The sequence below is a fragment of the Saccopteryx leptura genome, chromosome 9 (genome assembly GCF_036850995.1).
Source record: "Saccopteryx leptura isolate mSacLep1 chromosome 9, mSacLep1_pri_phased_curated, whole genome shotgun sequence".
NCBI lineage: Eukaryota > Metazoa > Chordata > Mammalia > Chiroptera > Emballonuridae > Saccopteryx > Saccopteryx leptura.
In genome coordinates, this window is record NC_089511.1 from 44669504 (window position 1) to 44687156 (window position 17653).

The window sequence follows — 17653 nt, forward strand, 5'->3', positions numbered from 1 at the left end:
TTCACAAATCTTTGTATTTTTACAATATGCTTTCCAGTTTCTTTATGGTTTAAAAAACCAGTTCAGGATTTTTTGAAAAGGAACTTTTTAATTTTCAAAGATTGTAACAGTTGTAAACTCTTCGCGGTTTTCAAAATGCTTACTTCATTTGACAAATATGTATTGAGTACTGTGTGTAGCAGCGAGCAAAACAGAGATCCCACTCTCAGAGCTGATGGCCCAGTGGGGAGGGGCAGATTTAAAAAAAAGTAAATAAACAAAATAATTTCAGATTTTTAATCTGTGGTCTGAAGGAAATAAGCAGTTAGTGTGCAGGAGAGCATGGGTTGAGTTAGCGCTGTAAACTAGGTGGTCAGTGAATGTCTTCCGAGAAAAGCATATTGAAACTAAGAGCTGAAAGCTACCATATGAAAGTGGGGTGGTGGGAGGAGGTTGTCCCATCCCATGTGAAGGTGATAGCAAGTGTAAAGGCCGAAAGATGGGAACAGAGGGGATGCAAAGAAGGCCACGTGGCTGGAGAGATGTTGAAGGGGAAAGAGGAAGAAATAAAGTCTGAGGGGTGACAGGAGCAGACGTGTAGGGCTTGGTTGGCTGCAGGGAGGACTTTGACTTTTAACCTGAATAATATGGAGCCAGGGGAGGATTCTGAGTGGAAGAGGGGGGTAAAATGTGACCTGACTCAGATGTTTCAAGGGTCCTTTCAACTAAGTGCAAGGTACAGCCTGTAGGGACAGATGGGGAGCAGCAGACCAGGGAGGAGGATGTTGTGTTGGTCCAATGAGAGATAATTGGGGGACAAAACAAGGGTGGGGTTTATGGAGGGGGAAATGTGTGGGTCCTTGATCTGTTGAAAGCAGACCTGACAGATTTGCTGACAAATTAGGTGTGGGTGGTGAGATAAAAGAGAGGAATCAAAGATGACTCAGAGATTTTAGCTTAAGCACCTGAGTGGGTGGTGATGCTATTCCTGAGATGGATAAGACTGTGGGAGCACAGGTTTTGAAATCAAAAGTTCAGTTTTGGCCATTTCCAATTTGACGTAGAGATTCAAAAAGAGATGTCAGGTAGGGTTTAAGTTGTGTCTCGATTCTGGAGAGCAGTCAGGGCTGGGATGTTGATGTGGCTATCATTGGTGGGGGATGACATCCAGAGCCTTGAGCTTAAATTATATCTCCATGGAGAATGTACATTTAAAGAAAGAGGTACAAATTCCAGGCCTGGAGCACCCCAAACTTTAGAGGCCTGAAAGAGAAGAATACTTAAGCAAAGGAAGCTGACAGCTGACAGCTGTCAGAGAAGAAGATATTTCAAAAGAAAGGAGTGAGCAAATGGACAATGACAAAGAGAGAACAGCGAATTACAAGAGCATAGTCCGGGACTGAATGGAGAGGACTCCCTGGGGGGCTTGGGGGGCTTTTAAGAGGAACAGTGTCGCACTTCATCATAAAGGGAGGAGGTAGTTCAGTGGAGTGAGCGTAGAAGGTGAGGAGTTCCTGTGTGATTAGGTTTCACACTCTGCGGTTTCTAGAGCCCTTCATGATTTGCAAAGCATGTTACTCATTTAGAAAGCATTTTTGCAAAGTTCTTGGCTACAAAGCACTTTTTAGAGACAGAAAATTTCACTTTTGTTCATACCCCAGAGCAGCATTTCTCAAACCGATGTTGCAACTTACCATAGGTCATGAAATTAATTTAGTTAAGTCATAGTCAGTATCTTCAGAAATAAAGTAAAATACTACAGAGTGAGTTGCTCAGCAAAAATCAGAACTATGTCATGAAACCTTTTTTTTTTTTTTTTTGTAAAATGTACTCTTTCTGTTGGTACAGTCAAAACATTTGAAAGACTGCCCTAGAGAACCTCTTGCAAAAAGTGCACAGGAAATCAGGATCAGGAAGTTCAATGTATGTTTTTTCTGCACAGTAAAACACTGGAAACAACTTCAGGTCCATCGTCAGGAGAATAAAGAGCGTCATATTTATAAAACAGGAATACTATAATGCAGTGAAATGAATTCACTTGATCTATATATTAACATGAATAGATCTAGAACACATACAGTAGAGTGAAGAAAGCAAATTTCAAATTACATGATTCTTTAAATAAAAAACCACACAGGATACTGTATATATTTTTTGTGGAAAATGATGGGATATGTAGGTAGTAGAAGTCCTGGCACATGTTTGGAAGAATACACCAACTCAGGGATAGTGGGTGCATTGGGATGGGGGGAAAGGGTGGAGCAAGAGAAGGATACAGTGAGGGCTCCAATCGTATTCGTAATGTTTTAGTTCTAAAATATGTAAAAATATGTAGTATTTGAAAAATATCTCATCGTATTTGTTAACTCTGGGGTGATGGGCATATGATTCTTTGTTGCCAGGTGAAATTCAGAGGCTCCCACTATGTTAGGTGTCAATTATTTAGTTGCTGGAAATGGGAGGGGGCACTTGGGAAAGGGACAGAGGTTGTAGCATATACCAATCAGGGCTCTATCCTTAAGGGGGCTGGCCTGGAGGAAAGTGTAGTTACCTAACTTGGAGATAGAAGGAGCTCTGCAGATAGAGCTGTAAGACTTACTTTAGAGCAAGGGACACAGCCAACACAGGGAGGAAGCCAGGGCTCCACTCTCCTCCTGCTCCCTGACCACAACTGGACAGACCCCACATACAGCCAGAAGACCAAGAGAGCCTGTGGTGCAGACCATGGGTGCCGTCAAGTAGTAGGGGGTTGGCAGGGTGGAGAGCAGCCTGAGGGAGCACCCCAGAATGGCACAGAAAGAGCTTGGGGCAGCATCTCTTACCAATTGCTACACAAGTGCTTAGTATCATCAGTTCACATCTCACCATCTCTGAAAATGGAATGTATCTTTCAATGGATGGTGGCTCAGCTTTGCGGAAATGCAGCATTTCAGTTTTTTGTTTTGTTTTTTTTTGTTTTGTTTTTCAGAGAGAGAGCGACAGAGACAGACAGGCAGGGAGAGAGATGAGAAGCATCATCTCATAGTTGCATCACTTTAGTTTTTCATCAATTGCTTCTCATATGTGCCGTGACAGGGAGGTTTAAGTGCAGCTAATGACCCCTGGCTCAAGTCAGCAACCTTGGGCTTCAAGCCATCGACCTTTGGACTCAAGCCAGCGACCTTGGGATCACGTTGATGATCCTGTGCTCAAGCCAGGGACCCCCTCTCAAACCGTATGAACCCACACTCAAGCCGGAGACCTCAGGTTCGAGCCTGGGACCTCAGAATCCCAGAATGTTGACATAGGATGCCGAGGTCCCAGGCTGACATTCTATCCACTGCACCACCATCAGGGCACGTATTTTAATTGCTGGTACAGCCCTGCCCATGCCAACATGCTGAGTGTCAGCCTTGATTGCTGGTGATATAATTTTGGAATTTTCTATCTTCATGAAAAGTCCATAGTTGTTTTAGGATGAGCATTAGGAGGCTCCCCAGGCCACCCCTCTGACCTCTTCCTCAACCCTGCCCACGCCTAGGCCATGGACAGCCAGAAGCAGTTCACCGGTCCGGAAATCCAGTTCCTACTGTCATGCTCTGAAGCAGATGAAAACGAGATGATCAACTGTGAGGAGTTTGCCAATCGCTTCCAGGAGCCAGCCCGCGAAATCGGCTTCAACGTGGCTGTGCTGCTGACCAACCTATCAGAGCATGTGCCGCACGACCCGCGCCTGCGCAACTTCCTAGAGCTGGCTGAGAGCATCCTAGAGTACTTCCGGCCATACCTGGGCCGCATCGAGATCATGGGCGCCTCACGGCGCATAGAGCGCATCTACTTCGAGATCTCGGAGACCAATCGCAGCCAGTGGGAAATGCCCCAGGTCAGAGGACCTGCACGCGTGCATGCTGGCCTCCCAGGGCTTCTGAGGCATGCTCCACCCAGGCCTGAACCCCACACAGGGCTATGCATGCTTTGCACATTTGCTCTGAAGACGCTGGTGGACCTTTGCTCTGCTCGTGCAAGCCCATATCCATCCTTTTGCACACACTTTATGGGCCCTGCAGTACCCTTGCACACCCCCAGTTCCCCCTTGCCCACCTCTTGCAGCCTCGGCACACGCATGAATGTATACCTCTTGCATATGAAGCATCATCTGTGTGCCCTCTTTGTGGCTGCTTGCACACCATGCCTGCCATTTGCACACTCACCCTGGGAGCCCTTATAGTCCTGATGCAACCAAGCCCACACCTTCAGTAGTAGAACCCATACCCTGCTCACCTTCCCAGCAGCCTCTGGTGTACCCTCTCTTAGCCCTGACCTACCCATGCACACATTTTTACACACTCACTTTGGGGACACTAAGGGGCCCTGGTGTACTGGGCCAGCCCTCCTAGCCACTGTATGTGCCCCCAGGTCCTAGCACACAAAGTCCAGCGACTTATTCTGGGCCCACATGTGGGTACGCATCTCTTGCACATACACTCGGAGGATGCAGCCCTGGCATACCATATAGTTGTTCATCCTTCCGTCATTCACCTCCCACTTGTCTTCACTGTAGTCCTGGCACAATCATGGCCACCCATGTACACTTGTACCACCCTCTCAAACACCCATAAGAACCCCCACATGTCCTTGGTGGCAAGGCTTAGTTCTTGGCCTGATATGCCCTGTCTCAGCCCCTCCTAATCCCAGCCCAAATATTTGAATGCCCTTACACATTCATTTACACCAAGAGTATACTCCTTGGCCCCAGGCCCTCTCCTGCCTACCTCACACACTTAGCTTGCATGTGGTTCCTATCACCCACTCTCTCACACTCCCACATGCCCCTTGCACACACAGCCCCCAGCCATACCCCTGTGTGCTGATAGCTCTCCTGCTCCCACACACACTGCACCCCAACCTGTGTACCCCTTGCGTACCCCTTAAACTCACATTTCCATTTTGTTCCTCAGATGCCCCCAGACACCTGCATACTCCTCCACGAGCTCTTGCACACCCCTTCCCACTTGTAGCCCATGTGGCTTTTACTCCCACAACCTCTTCAACAACTGAGCCGTTCATGTCTCCCTAGTGGACACCTGGCTCATGCACAACTGGGCTATGTCCCACATAGAGGCCTGGCCTCCTTCCTGGGCCTTTGCACTGACAGATCCCCCTTGCACATTCATGCCTGCCTCACATGCACTGACCCTATGAATTGTAGACCCCTCTCACATTAACACTCCCCTCACCTTAGGCCCCTGGATGCACACTGCACCTTGTGTATTTCCCAGTCTTCCCATGCCACCATGCCCTCCTGACACCTGACTCCTGCCTTAGTTTCTGGGTCCCTCTCATAAGGCTCTTACACATCAGCCCTTTCACACAATCCACAAGAACCCTCAAGAGTTTGCACAATCAACTATCTCCCTTAGGGCACCATTACATACTTAACCCCCCCAATTTGGCCTATAAGTGGTTGCACCATCCTTGCACCCAGATGTCTGCCACATCCCTTCATCCACCGGAAGCCCAGGTTCACCCTTGGCTCTTCATACTCTTGCTCGTACTCTGGGAGCTCTGCCCTCCCCTTTGCCTGTCTCATGTTCCCCACATGACACTCATTTCTTTACTGTGTTCCTCCAAATACACACTTCCACCTGCTCACCCCTTTCCCCTGATGGTCAGGAGTCCACATATGCCCGAGTGGACCTGTAGCATTCATGCAGCAGTATAATAATAAACACTGTGTGGCATTTGAAGTGCCAGCTGCTGTTCTAATCCCAGAATCTATGAACTCGTATAACTCTCACAGCAACCCTATAATGGAGGTCCTACTATTGTCCCCCAACTTACAGAGGGGAAACAGGCCCAGAATGTCGCATGGAGATCACCCAGCTACTCAGTGGCAGAATTGGGATTTGAGCCCAGGCAGGCTGGTTGCGGAACCTTTGTGCTCAAGCACTGTGCTCTGTCTCTCCAAGAAGCTAAAATCATGGATTCTGGAGCCGGCTTGTTGGGAATTCCAATTCCACATCTGCCATCTCTCATCAGTGTCACCAGAGCACGTGACTTTCTGGGCTTCCATTTCCTCATCTGTAAAATGAAGTTAAGAGCTCCTAGTGGTTGTTCGTGAGGATTAAATGAGATACAGTAACATATGTAAGATACTTGGTACAGGGCCTGGTCTTGTTGAAGTTCTTACAAAAGAACCTACAGTGAGCGCTATATGTTTACTATTAATAACAAAAACTATTAATTTTGCTTTAAATTATTAAAGATAACATGTATAAAGTTATTAATATTGCTATTAATAACAGAGAGTAGAGCGGAGGCTACTCCATTGACTTGCTCCCCCACTCCCCCCGCCGCCACCACCATAGGTGAAGGAGTCCAAGCGCCAGTTCATCTTCGACGTGGTGAACGAGGGCGGGGAGTCCGAGAAAATGGAGCTTTTCGTAAGCTTCTGCGAGGACACCATCTTCGAGATGCAGATTGCCGCGCAGATCTCGGAGCCCGAGGGCGAGCCCGAGGAGGACGACGACGAGGGCGCCCCCGAGGCGGGCGCCGAGGGCGCGGAGGAGGGCGCGGCGGGGCCCGAGGGCGCAGCGGGGCCCGCGGCGGCGGGCGCGGCGGCGCGGGCGGCGGCGGCGCTGTCTCGGGCCCTGCGCGGGCTCAGCTACCGCGGCCTGAGGCGGCGCGTGCGGCGGCTGCGGCGGCTGACGGCGCGGGAGGCGGCCACGGCCACTGGCGCGCTGCTCTGGGCCGCGGTGGCGTGCGCGGGGGCGGCGTGCGCGGGGGCGGCGGCGGGCGCGCTGCGCCTGCTTTGGGGCTCGCTCTTCGGCGGCGGCCTCGTGGAGGGAGCCAAGAAGGTGACCGTGACCGAGCTGCTGGCGGGCATGCCTGACCCTACGGGCGACGAGGTGCACGGCGAGCAGCCGTCCGGGTCCAGCGGCGACGCAGACGGCGAGGGCGAGGGCGCCGGCGATGCCGCGGAGGGCGCTGGCGACGAGGAGGCGGCGCGCGAGGCCGGCCCGGGAGGTGCCGACAGAGCAGTGGCCGTGGCTGATGGGGGCCCCTTCCGGCCTGAAGGCCCAGGCGGCCTCGGGGACATGGGTGACACGACGCCGGTGGAGCCGCCCACACCAGAGGGCTCCCCCATCATCAAGAGGAAGCTGGGGGTGAGGGTACAGGCGGGAGCTTCGGGGTTTGGGACAGAGGGGTTAGGAGGGACGACAGGAAGGAACGAAAGACTGAGACAGGGATGCACGGAGAGAGATACGGGAGAGCCTGAGAGAGACACACAGAGGTAGAGACTCTCCTAAGACCAAGGTGGAGAAATAGACTCACAGGTGGAGGCCAGAAGAGAGGCTCCTGGTGGTGGAAAAGGTGGTGTTTCTGGAAGAGACAAAGGAAAAGATACTGGAGCCACAAAAAGTGAGAGACCCCAAGACCAAATTTGAGAAGAAACAGGACCAAAACCTAAAAACTGCTGAAATGAGGTCAGGCACACCGGGAAAGACCCGGTGGTACAGATGATTGTGGGAACTCCGTTGCCCACTTGACCAAGGCCCCTACGGCAGCCTCAGGCCCAGGTGCTATGAGTGCGCCATGGGGTGTGGTTGTCAGGAGGAGGGAAATGTGGAAAGAGCCCCCTTAGAATCAGCCTGACCCTTCACAGTGCTTGGGCAAGGTGCTCCGCCTCAGCCTCAGTTTCCACTCTGTAAAGTGAGAGTCATAGTCCCTCTTCCTTTTGGTGAGGGAGTAGTAAAACTTAGATGGCACCAGGGTAAGTGACTGGAAAGGGACACAGAGATGAGCAGGCAGATCAGCACTGGAGGTGATGGGGGCTGGGGGCTTGGCCCTGATGCTTGCCCTGCCACCAGGTGGATGGACAGGAAGAGGAGCTGCCCCCAGAGCCCGAGCCGGAGCCGGAGCCCGAGCCGGAGAAAGCCGAGTGAGTGGCCTTGGGCCCAGCCCCTATGATTGCCTCCTTCCTGGACTCAGAGCCTCCTGAGGTCAGGGCCAAAGGTCACCCTCTGTTCTCGCATCACCGAGCCCAGGCCCAGAGGAGGGCTCTGTGAAAGGAAGGAGAGAAATGAATGCCTCTTTGACCCCCAAGCCTTAGGAGGCACGGGCCGTTCCCTCTGCCCTGAGCACCTTTCTTCACGCTTCGTAACAGTCTTCCTCATCTTTCCCATTTTGACTCAGATGTTTACTTCTCCAGGAAGCCTACCTTGACACCACCTTCCTAAGTTGAAGGGTTGTCTCCTTTTGGCTCCCACAATTCTCTAAGCTTCCCTCATGCCAGTCCTGACCACACTGGCTTGCCACTGCCTGGTTACAGATCTGTACTCCTTTGGACTGGAGCTCATGAGGACCAGGCCTGAGGCTGTCTCGCCACTATGTCCCCGATACCATTTACACCCAAGCTAGGCATGGGGCTGGGCCCATGCATGGCTTTGAATGGATGAATGGATGAAGGAATGAACAAATTGCTCAGGCACCATCCCACTCTATCCTGCCCTGCAGCGCCGAGAATGGGGAGAAGGAAGAAGTCTCTGAGCCCCCACCAGAGCCCCCCAAGAAGACAGAACCTCCTCCACCCCCTCCAAAGAAGGAGGAAACCAGAGGTGGGGGCCTGGAATTCTGGGGAGAGCTGGAAGTGCAGAGGGTGAAGTTCTTGGTGAGGACCCAGCGAGAGCATGCTGAAACTTCCTCTTCACACTACCTCTCCTCCCTAGCCTGTTCTTGAGTGAAAGCCAAGCTGGGAAAAGAGCAGAGATGCCCCCACACATAGCCAGGACCTGGGCACAGGGCAGCATGTTAAAGTGGTCCCTACTTGACTCGGCTCTTCAGCCTGCTCATGATCCTTATTTCAGCCTACACACATTTGCTCATTTAGGACCACCTGCCTAGTCACCCCACCCCCATCTCATCTGGAGCTAAATCCCACTGAGGCCACAGCTCTGTTCCTCCTGCCATGGTCTAGTTCTTCGCTGTTATCCTTCAGGTTGGAGTTGCTACACCAGCCCCAGCTACTACTATTAGGGGGACAACTCCTCCCATCCAGGCCAAAAAGAACGGAGGGCATTTGGGAGAGCAGAGCCCAGGGCTCCGTCTGTCCTCTCTCCTCTCCCAGGCCCAGCCTGACATGAAGGGCTGAGGAAAACATGTTGGACAGAAGGTAGTTCCTTGAGGGTTCATGTAAAGAATAGGGATGGGGACCAACCAAGGTGGAGAGAAAAAAGAAAGATGGAAGTGGGTGTGCTCTGCCCGGGGTAAAGCAGACAGAGTACCCTCACACAGGGAGCCGCAGAGCAGAATGGTTGGGAGCATGGTCTCTGGAGCTTGACTGCCTGGCTTCAAACCTCAGGTTTGTCGCTTCTTGCCTATGTGACCTCGAACGAGACATCTCATTTCCCTGAGCCTCAGTTTCCTCATCTGTAAGGTGGGTGTATTAGCAGTCCCCACTTCATATGGTTGTGGTGAGAATGAAGTTCATGCAAATAAAGCTTTTAGCCCAGGTCTTGGCATAGAGTAAGCATTCACTAAATAAGAGTTTGTGGGACTAGATATTGAGGACCCAGGTGCTTGCATTATGGGAAGAGTGTGGCCTGTGATCTCTCATTCTCTTTCTCTCCTTATAGAACTACCTCTCCCGAAATTTTTACACCCTGCGATTCCTTGCCCTCTTCTTGGCATTTGCCATCAACTTCATCTTGCTGTTTTATAAGGTACTGGTCATGAGGGGCCAGGAGGATCCAGGCCGTGGCGCAGGAGGCTCAGCCCCTCACAAGCTCACAGGGCCCCTGCAGTTTACTGGGAACAAGGTGTTAGGCCAAGGGTTCCCAGAAGGGTTCAGGCTGGACACCTAGAACTTGGGACCCCATGGGGATGAGTATGGATGTGTGGATCCATCTGGACAGATGCCAAAGTGCGTGTAGGAGTTAAAACAAGGAGCCAGTTCTGGGTTCCATGCTCAGCTCTGCCACTTGTCAGCTCTACGCTCCTGAGTGCAGCCTTCACAACTGCAACACCCATAGACTGAGTAAAACTTCTTGGATTTCACATAAGCTAAAGAGAAATTTGTAGGGAAGAGGAACAGGAAACTCATGGAATGGAAGAAAAGGATTAAGAACCAGCTTTTTTTGCCAAAAAAAGAGATTCCTGACATCTTGCCAGGCATCTAGATAACAGGACATAAGGTGTCTAGCAGAGCAATCAGAGCATGGCTTTGAAATTGAATCCTGGCTCCATCACTCACTGGCTGTATGACTTAGAACAGTACCTGGCATACAAAAAGGACTATATAAATGTCAGCTACTAGAAATTTTAGTATTAGTGTAAATATTAGATCCTTCTTTTTAGGGCTCCACTACCAAGATGATCCTATTTGTTTTCAGTCCTGTCACTTAGTTAAATAGATTCTCAGGGCAGAGTTTGATTTGCTAGCTAGGGTCCTGGGCCCACCCCTTGATTTTGATTGACAATCCTGCCAAGTCTGTATTTGACAGGGGCCCAGTCCAAACTCAGAAATGGAGGCTGGACCCTGGCTTGTTACCTCAGTTGGTTAAGAGCGTCGTTTTAAAACAATAAGGTTGCAGGTTCGATCCCCCATCAGGGCACATAGAAAAGTGACCAATGAATGCACGACTAAGTAGAACAACAAATACATGCTTCTCTTGCCCCTCCTCTCTCCCTTCCTCTCTCTGTCTCTCAAAAATCAGTCAACAAATAATACCCTGGCCAGATAGCTTAGTTAGTTGGAATGCTGTCCTGGCACGAGCCTGCCTGTTCAATTCCCCGACCAGGGCACACAAAGGAGTAGCTTGATGTTGCTGTCTCTCTCATAATTGCATCACTTTAGTTGTTCATTGATTGCTTCTTGTACGTGTCTTGATTGGGGGCTCAAGCTGAGCTAGTGACCCCTTGCTCAAGCCAGTGACCTTGGGCTTAAGCCATTGACCTTGGTATCATGTTTATGATCCTGCACTCATCAGCGACCCCGCCCTCAAGCCTGCGACCTTTGGGTTTCAAAACTGGGACCTCACTGTTCCAGGTCAACATGCTATCCACTGCACCACCACTGGTCAGGCTGAAGGCTGTTAATTTTGTTAGTGAGTTCTGGGTGTGGCAGACCAGGTGCCAGGACACAGGGGTCCCCGCACTGACTGACCTCTGCTCCCCTTCAGGTCTCAGACTCTCCACCAGGGGAGGATGACATGGAGGGCTCAGCAGCTGGGGAGCTGGCAGGCGCAGGGTCTGGTGGTGGCTCTGGCTGGGGCTCAGGGTTCGGTGAAGAAGAAGAGGGCGATGAGGATGAGAACATGGTGTACTACTTCCTGGAGGAGAGCACGGGCTACATGGAGCCTGCCTTGCGTTGCTTGAGCCTGCTGCATACACTGGTGGCCTTCCTCTGCATCATTGGCTACAACTGCCTCAAGGTAGGCCAGGACCGTGTTTCTGGGCAGGGGCTGGTGTGTGCTGGGGGTGGGGGAGTGCTATGGCACTGGCTGAGAGGGCCTAGGGCAGGCGTTAGGGGATCTCACAGTGGTTGGGGCAGAGAGGTCCCGGTATTGGGGTAAGGGCTGGGGGGCAGGTACAGGATTGGGGTCTTCAGCAAGAACAGTATTCTAACTGGGAACTGAGGCAGGTCACAGCTGAGGAGACTTATCCTATGACTATGTTAATTTCTGGTTCAAGAGGCAGATTTTGTCATTGGAACTATTTTCTGCATATTGGTCAGCTGATGAATTAAGATCTGTGGGGGTCTGTGGGGTCTCAGACATAACATGAATGCGAGTGGGGATGTGGATTCTGACATCAACTATGCCTGAGGTTTGTGATACTCCATAAGCAGTGCTGAGAGTTTCAATTTGGATTCCATAAGATCTGACTGTTCTAGCAAATCTTGATACTTTACAATTGGAGGGACAGAGTTCTTTTCTCTTAGCTTAGAACTTTTTCACAAGCTGTCCCCTCTTCCTGGAATGCTTGTCCCATTTCCACCTCCCTTCACCTACCTCTGTTTTATTCATCCTTAAGGTCTGAGTTCAGGAAGCCCCAGGCTGTATCAGGCACCACCTCTGGGCTCTCCCTGTTTTCTCTGACCACACTTCCCCACCACTACTCCAATCACTCTGGGAAGGCCCCTCTGATGTGGGGGCTCACATATGCCCCACCAAGATCTCCTGGCACCCGCCGAGGCTGCGGTCTCCTGAGGCGCTTGACGCCAGCCCCTTTGCCTCCCTGCACAACCTAGGTGCCCCTGGTGATCTTCAAGCGGGAGAAGGAGCTGGCCCGGAAGCTGGAGTTCGACGGCCTCTACATCACCGAGCAGCCTGAGGACGACGATGTGAAGGGGCAGTGGGACCGGCTGGTGCTTAACACCCCGTAAGGACCCCCCTCCACATCCGGGTGGGTGGGCGCAGAGCTGGGTTTCCAGTCCAGTCCAGGGCTCCTCAGAAGACCAGGGTTTCCATCATGGCTAGCCCTGATTCATTCTCTCCAAGCCTTGGTCTTCCTCTCCCTAATAGAGACACATGTCCTGTGCACTGAAGTACCTGTCGGGGTGCCCGTGACACATGGCCCTGGCCTTGGAAAGTCTGGTTTAGGAAATTGGGGGTGGAGCCCAGGAACTCGAGTTTTAAACCCTGCTCCCATGTAGGCTTCTCACCTCGGTGCCATGAGTGGGAAATGTGAAATCACTTGGTTTTTTAACTGAGCCCAGAGAGGGAATGAGGGTGTGTGAGGGCACTGTGGTGGGACTGTGGACCCCCAACAGGCACCCCCAGCCCATTTCATTTCCCCGCCAGATCAAGTCCCATTTCACATGTCCATATAGGGAAGGGAGCGGCGGCATCACTAGAGGACAGAGTCACACCTTAGGCTGGTCATACCCTTGCTGAGAATCTTGGTCAGGTCACTTAGTCTCTCTGTGCCTCGGTTTCCACAGCTCTAAGATGGAGGTAAATAATAACACTGGCCTCACAAGGATCTTGAAAGGATGAAATGAGTTACTATAGGGTTTTTTTTTGTTGTTGTTGTTTTTGTATTTTTCTGAAGCTGGAAACGGGGAGATACAGTCAGACAGACTCCTGCATGTGCCCGACTGGGATCCACCCGGCACGCCCACCAGGGGCGACGCTCTGCCCACCAGGGGGCGATGCTCTGCCCCTCCGGGGCGTCACTCTGCCGCGACCAGAGCCACTCTAGCGCCTGGGGCAGAGGCCAAGGAGCCATCCCCAGCGCCCGGGCCATCTCCGCTCCAATGGAGCCTTGGCTGCGGGAGGGGTAGAGAGAGACAGAGAGGAAGGGGGGGGTGGAGAAGCAAATGGGCGCTTCTCCTGTGTGCCCTGGCCGGGAATCGAACCCGGGCCCCCCCGCACGCCAGGCTGACACTCTACCGCTGAGCCAACCGGCCAGGGCCAAGTTACTATAGGTTTTGAGGCACAGTGAGTCCTGGATAAGGATGGGATGTTATTTTACAATGGGGTCCTGCCTAGTATGGGTGATGTGAGGAAACAGAAGCCACACCAATTACATCCTTCACTCTCATTTCCACCATCAAATGCACATTTAACTTACACACACTCGAGTACACGTGCTTAACAAGAAGACAGAGAAACACCTGTTTAAAATAGTATCTGCCCAAGACCTGGACTTTTAAATACCATTTCCTACAAGAAAGAACCAGGCTCCTTGAAGAAGTGGCAGATTTCAGGGATGGGCCAGGTAAGTGCAAGATAAGCCTACATTATCCTGTTGTGTCAGAGAATGAGGATGTACTTGATGAAAAATGGTACCATGCTGAACGGACCCCGCCACCAGCTAGAAGGGGACCCCACTGGACAAATCTGGGACAATTTAAGCACTAATATGGATAGGAAGTTCCATGAACTGAAACACATTAAATAGATCTAAATCCATGGATTCATGATATATCTCCACTCCACCCCACTCCACCCCTCTCCACTGCCTCCCCACCCCCTCCACACACACACACACACACACACACGCACGCACACACGCACACACACACACACACACGAATTAGTCGGCTTTGCAGGGTGCTAGGGCACCAACTTGTATATCAGGAAACTGGTCAGTAAAGGGCCAGAATCACCAAATAACGTTACATAAAACTATGAGAAAGCACACCACTGTGCCCAGAGCTGGAGTAGAGCCAGGCCGCTGGCTGGGAGTCCTCCCAACCTGAGTGCAGGTCTAGGTCTTTTTGTACGTCTGGGCTCTGAATGCAAGTGCCCTGCCTCTCCTGGGCTCCAGCAAAAGACAGCAATGGAGGTAATGGTTGGTCTAAAGCAAACTTCACCAGGCCTGGGTCCTTGGAGCTGGCCCCAAAGTGAGAGTGGGGTCCCCTGTAAGAAAGACATTTGAATTTCAAACCACCCTTGCCTGGCTGGGGGCTCCTATTCACTCCTGCCCTGACATCTTGCGGTCTATCTCTCTTGACAGGTCTTTCCCCAGCAACTATTGGGACAAGTTTGTCAAGCGGAAGGTGAGGTGGCATGGATAGGGAGGTGGCAGGGCCTATTGGGCTGGGCACCTTGCTGCCACCAGCCCGTCCCAGTCCTATCAAGGACTTGCTTTGTGTGCAGCCTTGGACAGGAGCACCTCAGTTTGCCCATCTGGAATTGGGCATAGTTACCCCTGCCTCCCTGTAGTGAGATGATGCAGGTAATGAGCATGGCGTAGGGCCTGCCGTAGAGTAAGCACTCCATAAATATTAGTTTTGAGGAAGGAAGTGAGGCATACTCTTTTAAGCACACAATCTCAGGAGCCAGATTACCTGCTTTTCCACTCCTAGCTGTCAACCTTTCTTTGCCTCAGTTTCCCTCATATTCAGAGTGAGGTAATAATAAGACTGACTCTGTAAGGTTGTTGTAAAGATTATATGACCTATTATGTGAGCAGTATCTGGCATATAGGAAAACACTAGGAAAGTGTTGGCTGTTACCATCACTTACTCAACAAATGTTTATTGAGCACCTACTGTATGCCAAGAACCATTATAAGGACCTGGAATCCAGCAGTAAATACAACAGTAATCCTGATACTCAAGTTGGAAAGACAGTTGATGAACACATTTATAGCATTCAAGGGGTGATAAGGGCTATGGAAGTAAAAAGGCAGTGAAGAGCTGTGTGCTGGCCAAGAGAGGTCGCTCTTTCATGTAGGGTGGTCAGGAAAGGGCATGCTAATTAATGAGCCGGGTAGAAATATGGAGGAAGACCCCTAGGCAGCGGAACAGCCAGTACAAGGCCCGAGGTAGGAGTGTATCTGAGGAATTGAGGTCGGTGTTTGCAGCATAGTGAGCGGAGGAGATAAGTTTATAGATACCAGGGGGCTCAACTGCGTATGATTTCTTGCTTACTTACCTAATGATAAGAAATTATCCCGATTAATTTGGCTAGTGGATTTGTTGGACTTTTATCACTATTGGACTCTCCTCCTGAGGATCCAAAGAAGGCTCTGGCCCTTCTCCCTAGAAAAATGTACCAGCAACTTCTAATACAAAGCTCTGAGTGTTCCCAGAACCCTCATGCTGGTTACGGCCCCTCCCCACTCCAGCCATGTGTGCACATCCCCACACTCTTCCGCTCTTCCATGCAGGTCCTAGACAAGCACGGGGACATCTATGGGCGGGAGCGGATTGCCGAACTGCTGGGCATGGATCTGGCTACGCTGGAGATCACAGCCCACAATGAACGCAAGCCTGAACCACCACCAGGGCTGCTTACCTGGTGAGCCGAGGATGAGCCCTCACAGGCCTGGGGCAGCCGGGGGAGGTGGCCGGGGTCTGCCTCTCAGGCATCGCTCTGCCTTCCCTCTTCCCCCCACCCCACACAGGCTCATGTCCATCGACATCAAGTACCAGATCTGGAAGTTCGGGGTCATCTTCACAGACAATGTGAGGAGGGGCCCATAGGTGGGGAGGGACCTGCGGGAAAAGGGGCCTAGGAGCATTGGTGGCTCCAGCCCCAGGTACCCTTGAACGGGGACTGACTCCTGAGCCCCTGTTAAACTCTGATCCTAGGGCAATCTCTGATACCCCCAAGGCCCCTTGTTGCCCAGGGTGCAGTTAAAGTTCCATACGTCCTCTGCAGAGGGTTCCCAATTCTCCCCAGGATGGCTTCTCACCCTGAGCAATCCCCATCCTCCAAATCCTTCCCAACCAGAGCACTCCCAACCCTCTTAAATATTCCTGGACCGACTGCGTGTCCTGTTTCTCAGAGTGCTCCCCACGAATCCCTGCCTGCTCCCTGACCCCCATCCCTGTGTGCCCACAGTCTTTCCTGTACTTGGGCTGGTACATGGTGATGTCCCTGCTGGGACACTACAACAACTTCTTCTTTGCTGCCCACCTCCTGGACATTGCCATGGGAGTCAAGACACTGCGTACCATCCTGTCCTCTGTCACCCACAATGGGAAACAGGTGTGCAGAGGACCCAACAGAGGCCCGTGAGCCTGGCAGGGACCAGCTGGGCAGTCTGAGTAAGGGGTAGAGGGGCAAGTCGGGGCCACCAAGACAGGGTTGGTGTGGGTAATGAGACCCCAGGGGAAAGCCAGGCAATGACAGGGAAGGTTGGGCATGGGGGACGGGCAAGCTGAGCATGGAGCTGACCTGTCCCTGCCTGTACCCAGCTGGTGATGACCGTAGGCCTCCTGGCAGTGGTGGTTTACCTGTACACTGTGGTGGCCTTCAACTTCTTCCGCAAGTTCTACAACAAGAGTGAGGATGAGGATGAGCCTGACATGAAGTGTGATGACATGATGACAGTAAGCCCCTTTCCCTAGTGCTCTTGTGCTAGTTACTGACCATCGCTGGCTCTTAGTTTTCCCATCTGTAAAGGGGGTTCATAATAGTACCTGCCTCAGACTTACTGTGAGGGTTCAGTGAGCTGATGCTTGCAAGGTACTTTGAATATTATAGATACACAATCAGTGCTCAGTAAATGTTAGCCACTAGTGTACTATTTATTATCTGAGTTTTTATTTATTTAGTTTTTTTAAGTGTCTAACCAGGGATTGAACCTGCAACCTTGGTGTATTGGGATGATGCTTTAAACAAGTGATTATTTGGCCAGGGCTTATCTGAGTCTTTATTGCTGTTTTTTACTGGAAAAGCACTCACACAAACTGTCCTGGCCATTTATGAGCCATGTGATTTTGGGCAGGCTACTCAACCTCCCCATACTCTGGGGTCCTCATCTGTCAAATGGATGTATAGTCACAGTGCCTATAGCCTTGGGCTGCTTTTAGGACTCTATGATGCTTCCTGACCATCTTAGACTTAAATATCTGAGAATAGTGCCTGGCATGTGTTAAGGATTACATAAATGTCAGCTATTGTCATCATTATCTATAATTAAAAGTTTCATAACCTAATTGAGTTTAACCTACTGGAGGTATGGGTCACAGTTGAAAGAATTATCTTGGGCTTTTATCTGAGAAGATGTCCGCTAATCTGGCACCATGCTCTCGGGATAACAGCTCCTCAGCCTGACATTTGAGACCTCACCATACCTGTTCTTGCCACTCATAGTAGCCTTGTTTCCATCACAGTCACTGGCCTTAGGTTTTACCCATGATAACTGGGCTCTCTCACTTCCTGGGGACACAGAAAGAACAAGTTAAGTCTTTCCAAGGTCCAGACAGATACCCCCCCACCCTGCACAAAACATT

General features: G+C 51.2%; 1 protein-coding gene across 4 annotated transcripts in view; it reads left to right on the top strand.

Annotated features, from left to right (window-relative positions):
* Positions 1 to 17653, top strand: part of RYR1 (ryanodine receptor 1) — a 130456-nt gene that overhangs the window by 110615 nt on the left and 2188 nt on the right. For all 4 annotated transcript variants that reach the window (XM_066348706.1, XM_066348709.1, XM_066348707.1 and 1 more), the window contains 12 exons: positions 3500 to 3841; positions 6327 to 7124; positions 7830 to 7900; positions 8476 to 8629; positions 9594 to 9680; positions 11139 to 11390; positions 12209 to 12339; positions 14422 to 14464; positions 15580 to 15710; positions 15817 to 15877; positions 16257 to 16403; positions 16613 to 16747. In XM_066348706.1, coding sequence (XP_066204803.1) covers positions 3500 to 3841; positions 6327 to 7124; positions 7830 to 7900; positions 8476 to 8629; positions 9594 to 9680; positions 11139 to 11390; positions 12209 to 12339; positions 14422 to 14464; positions 15580 to 15710; positions 15817 to 15877; positions 16257 to 16403; positions 16613 to 16747 — 2352 coding nt within the window. The remainder of the gene's footprint in view (positions 1 to 3499; positions 3842 to 6326; positions 7125 to 7829; positions 7901 to 8475; positions 8630 to 9593; positions 9681 to 11138; positions 11391 to 12208; positions 12340 to 14421; positions 14465 to 15579; positions 15711 to 15816; positions 15878 to 16256; positions 16404 to 16612; positions 16748 to 17653) is intronic.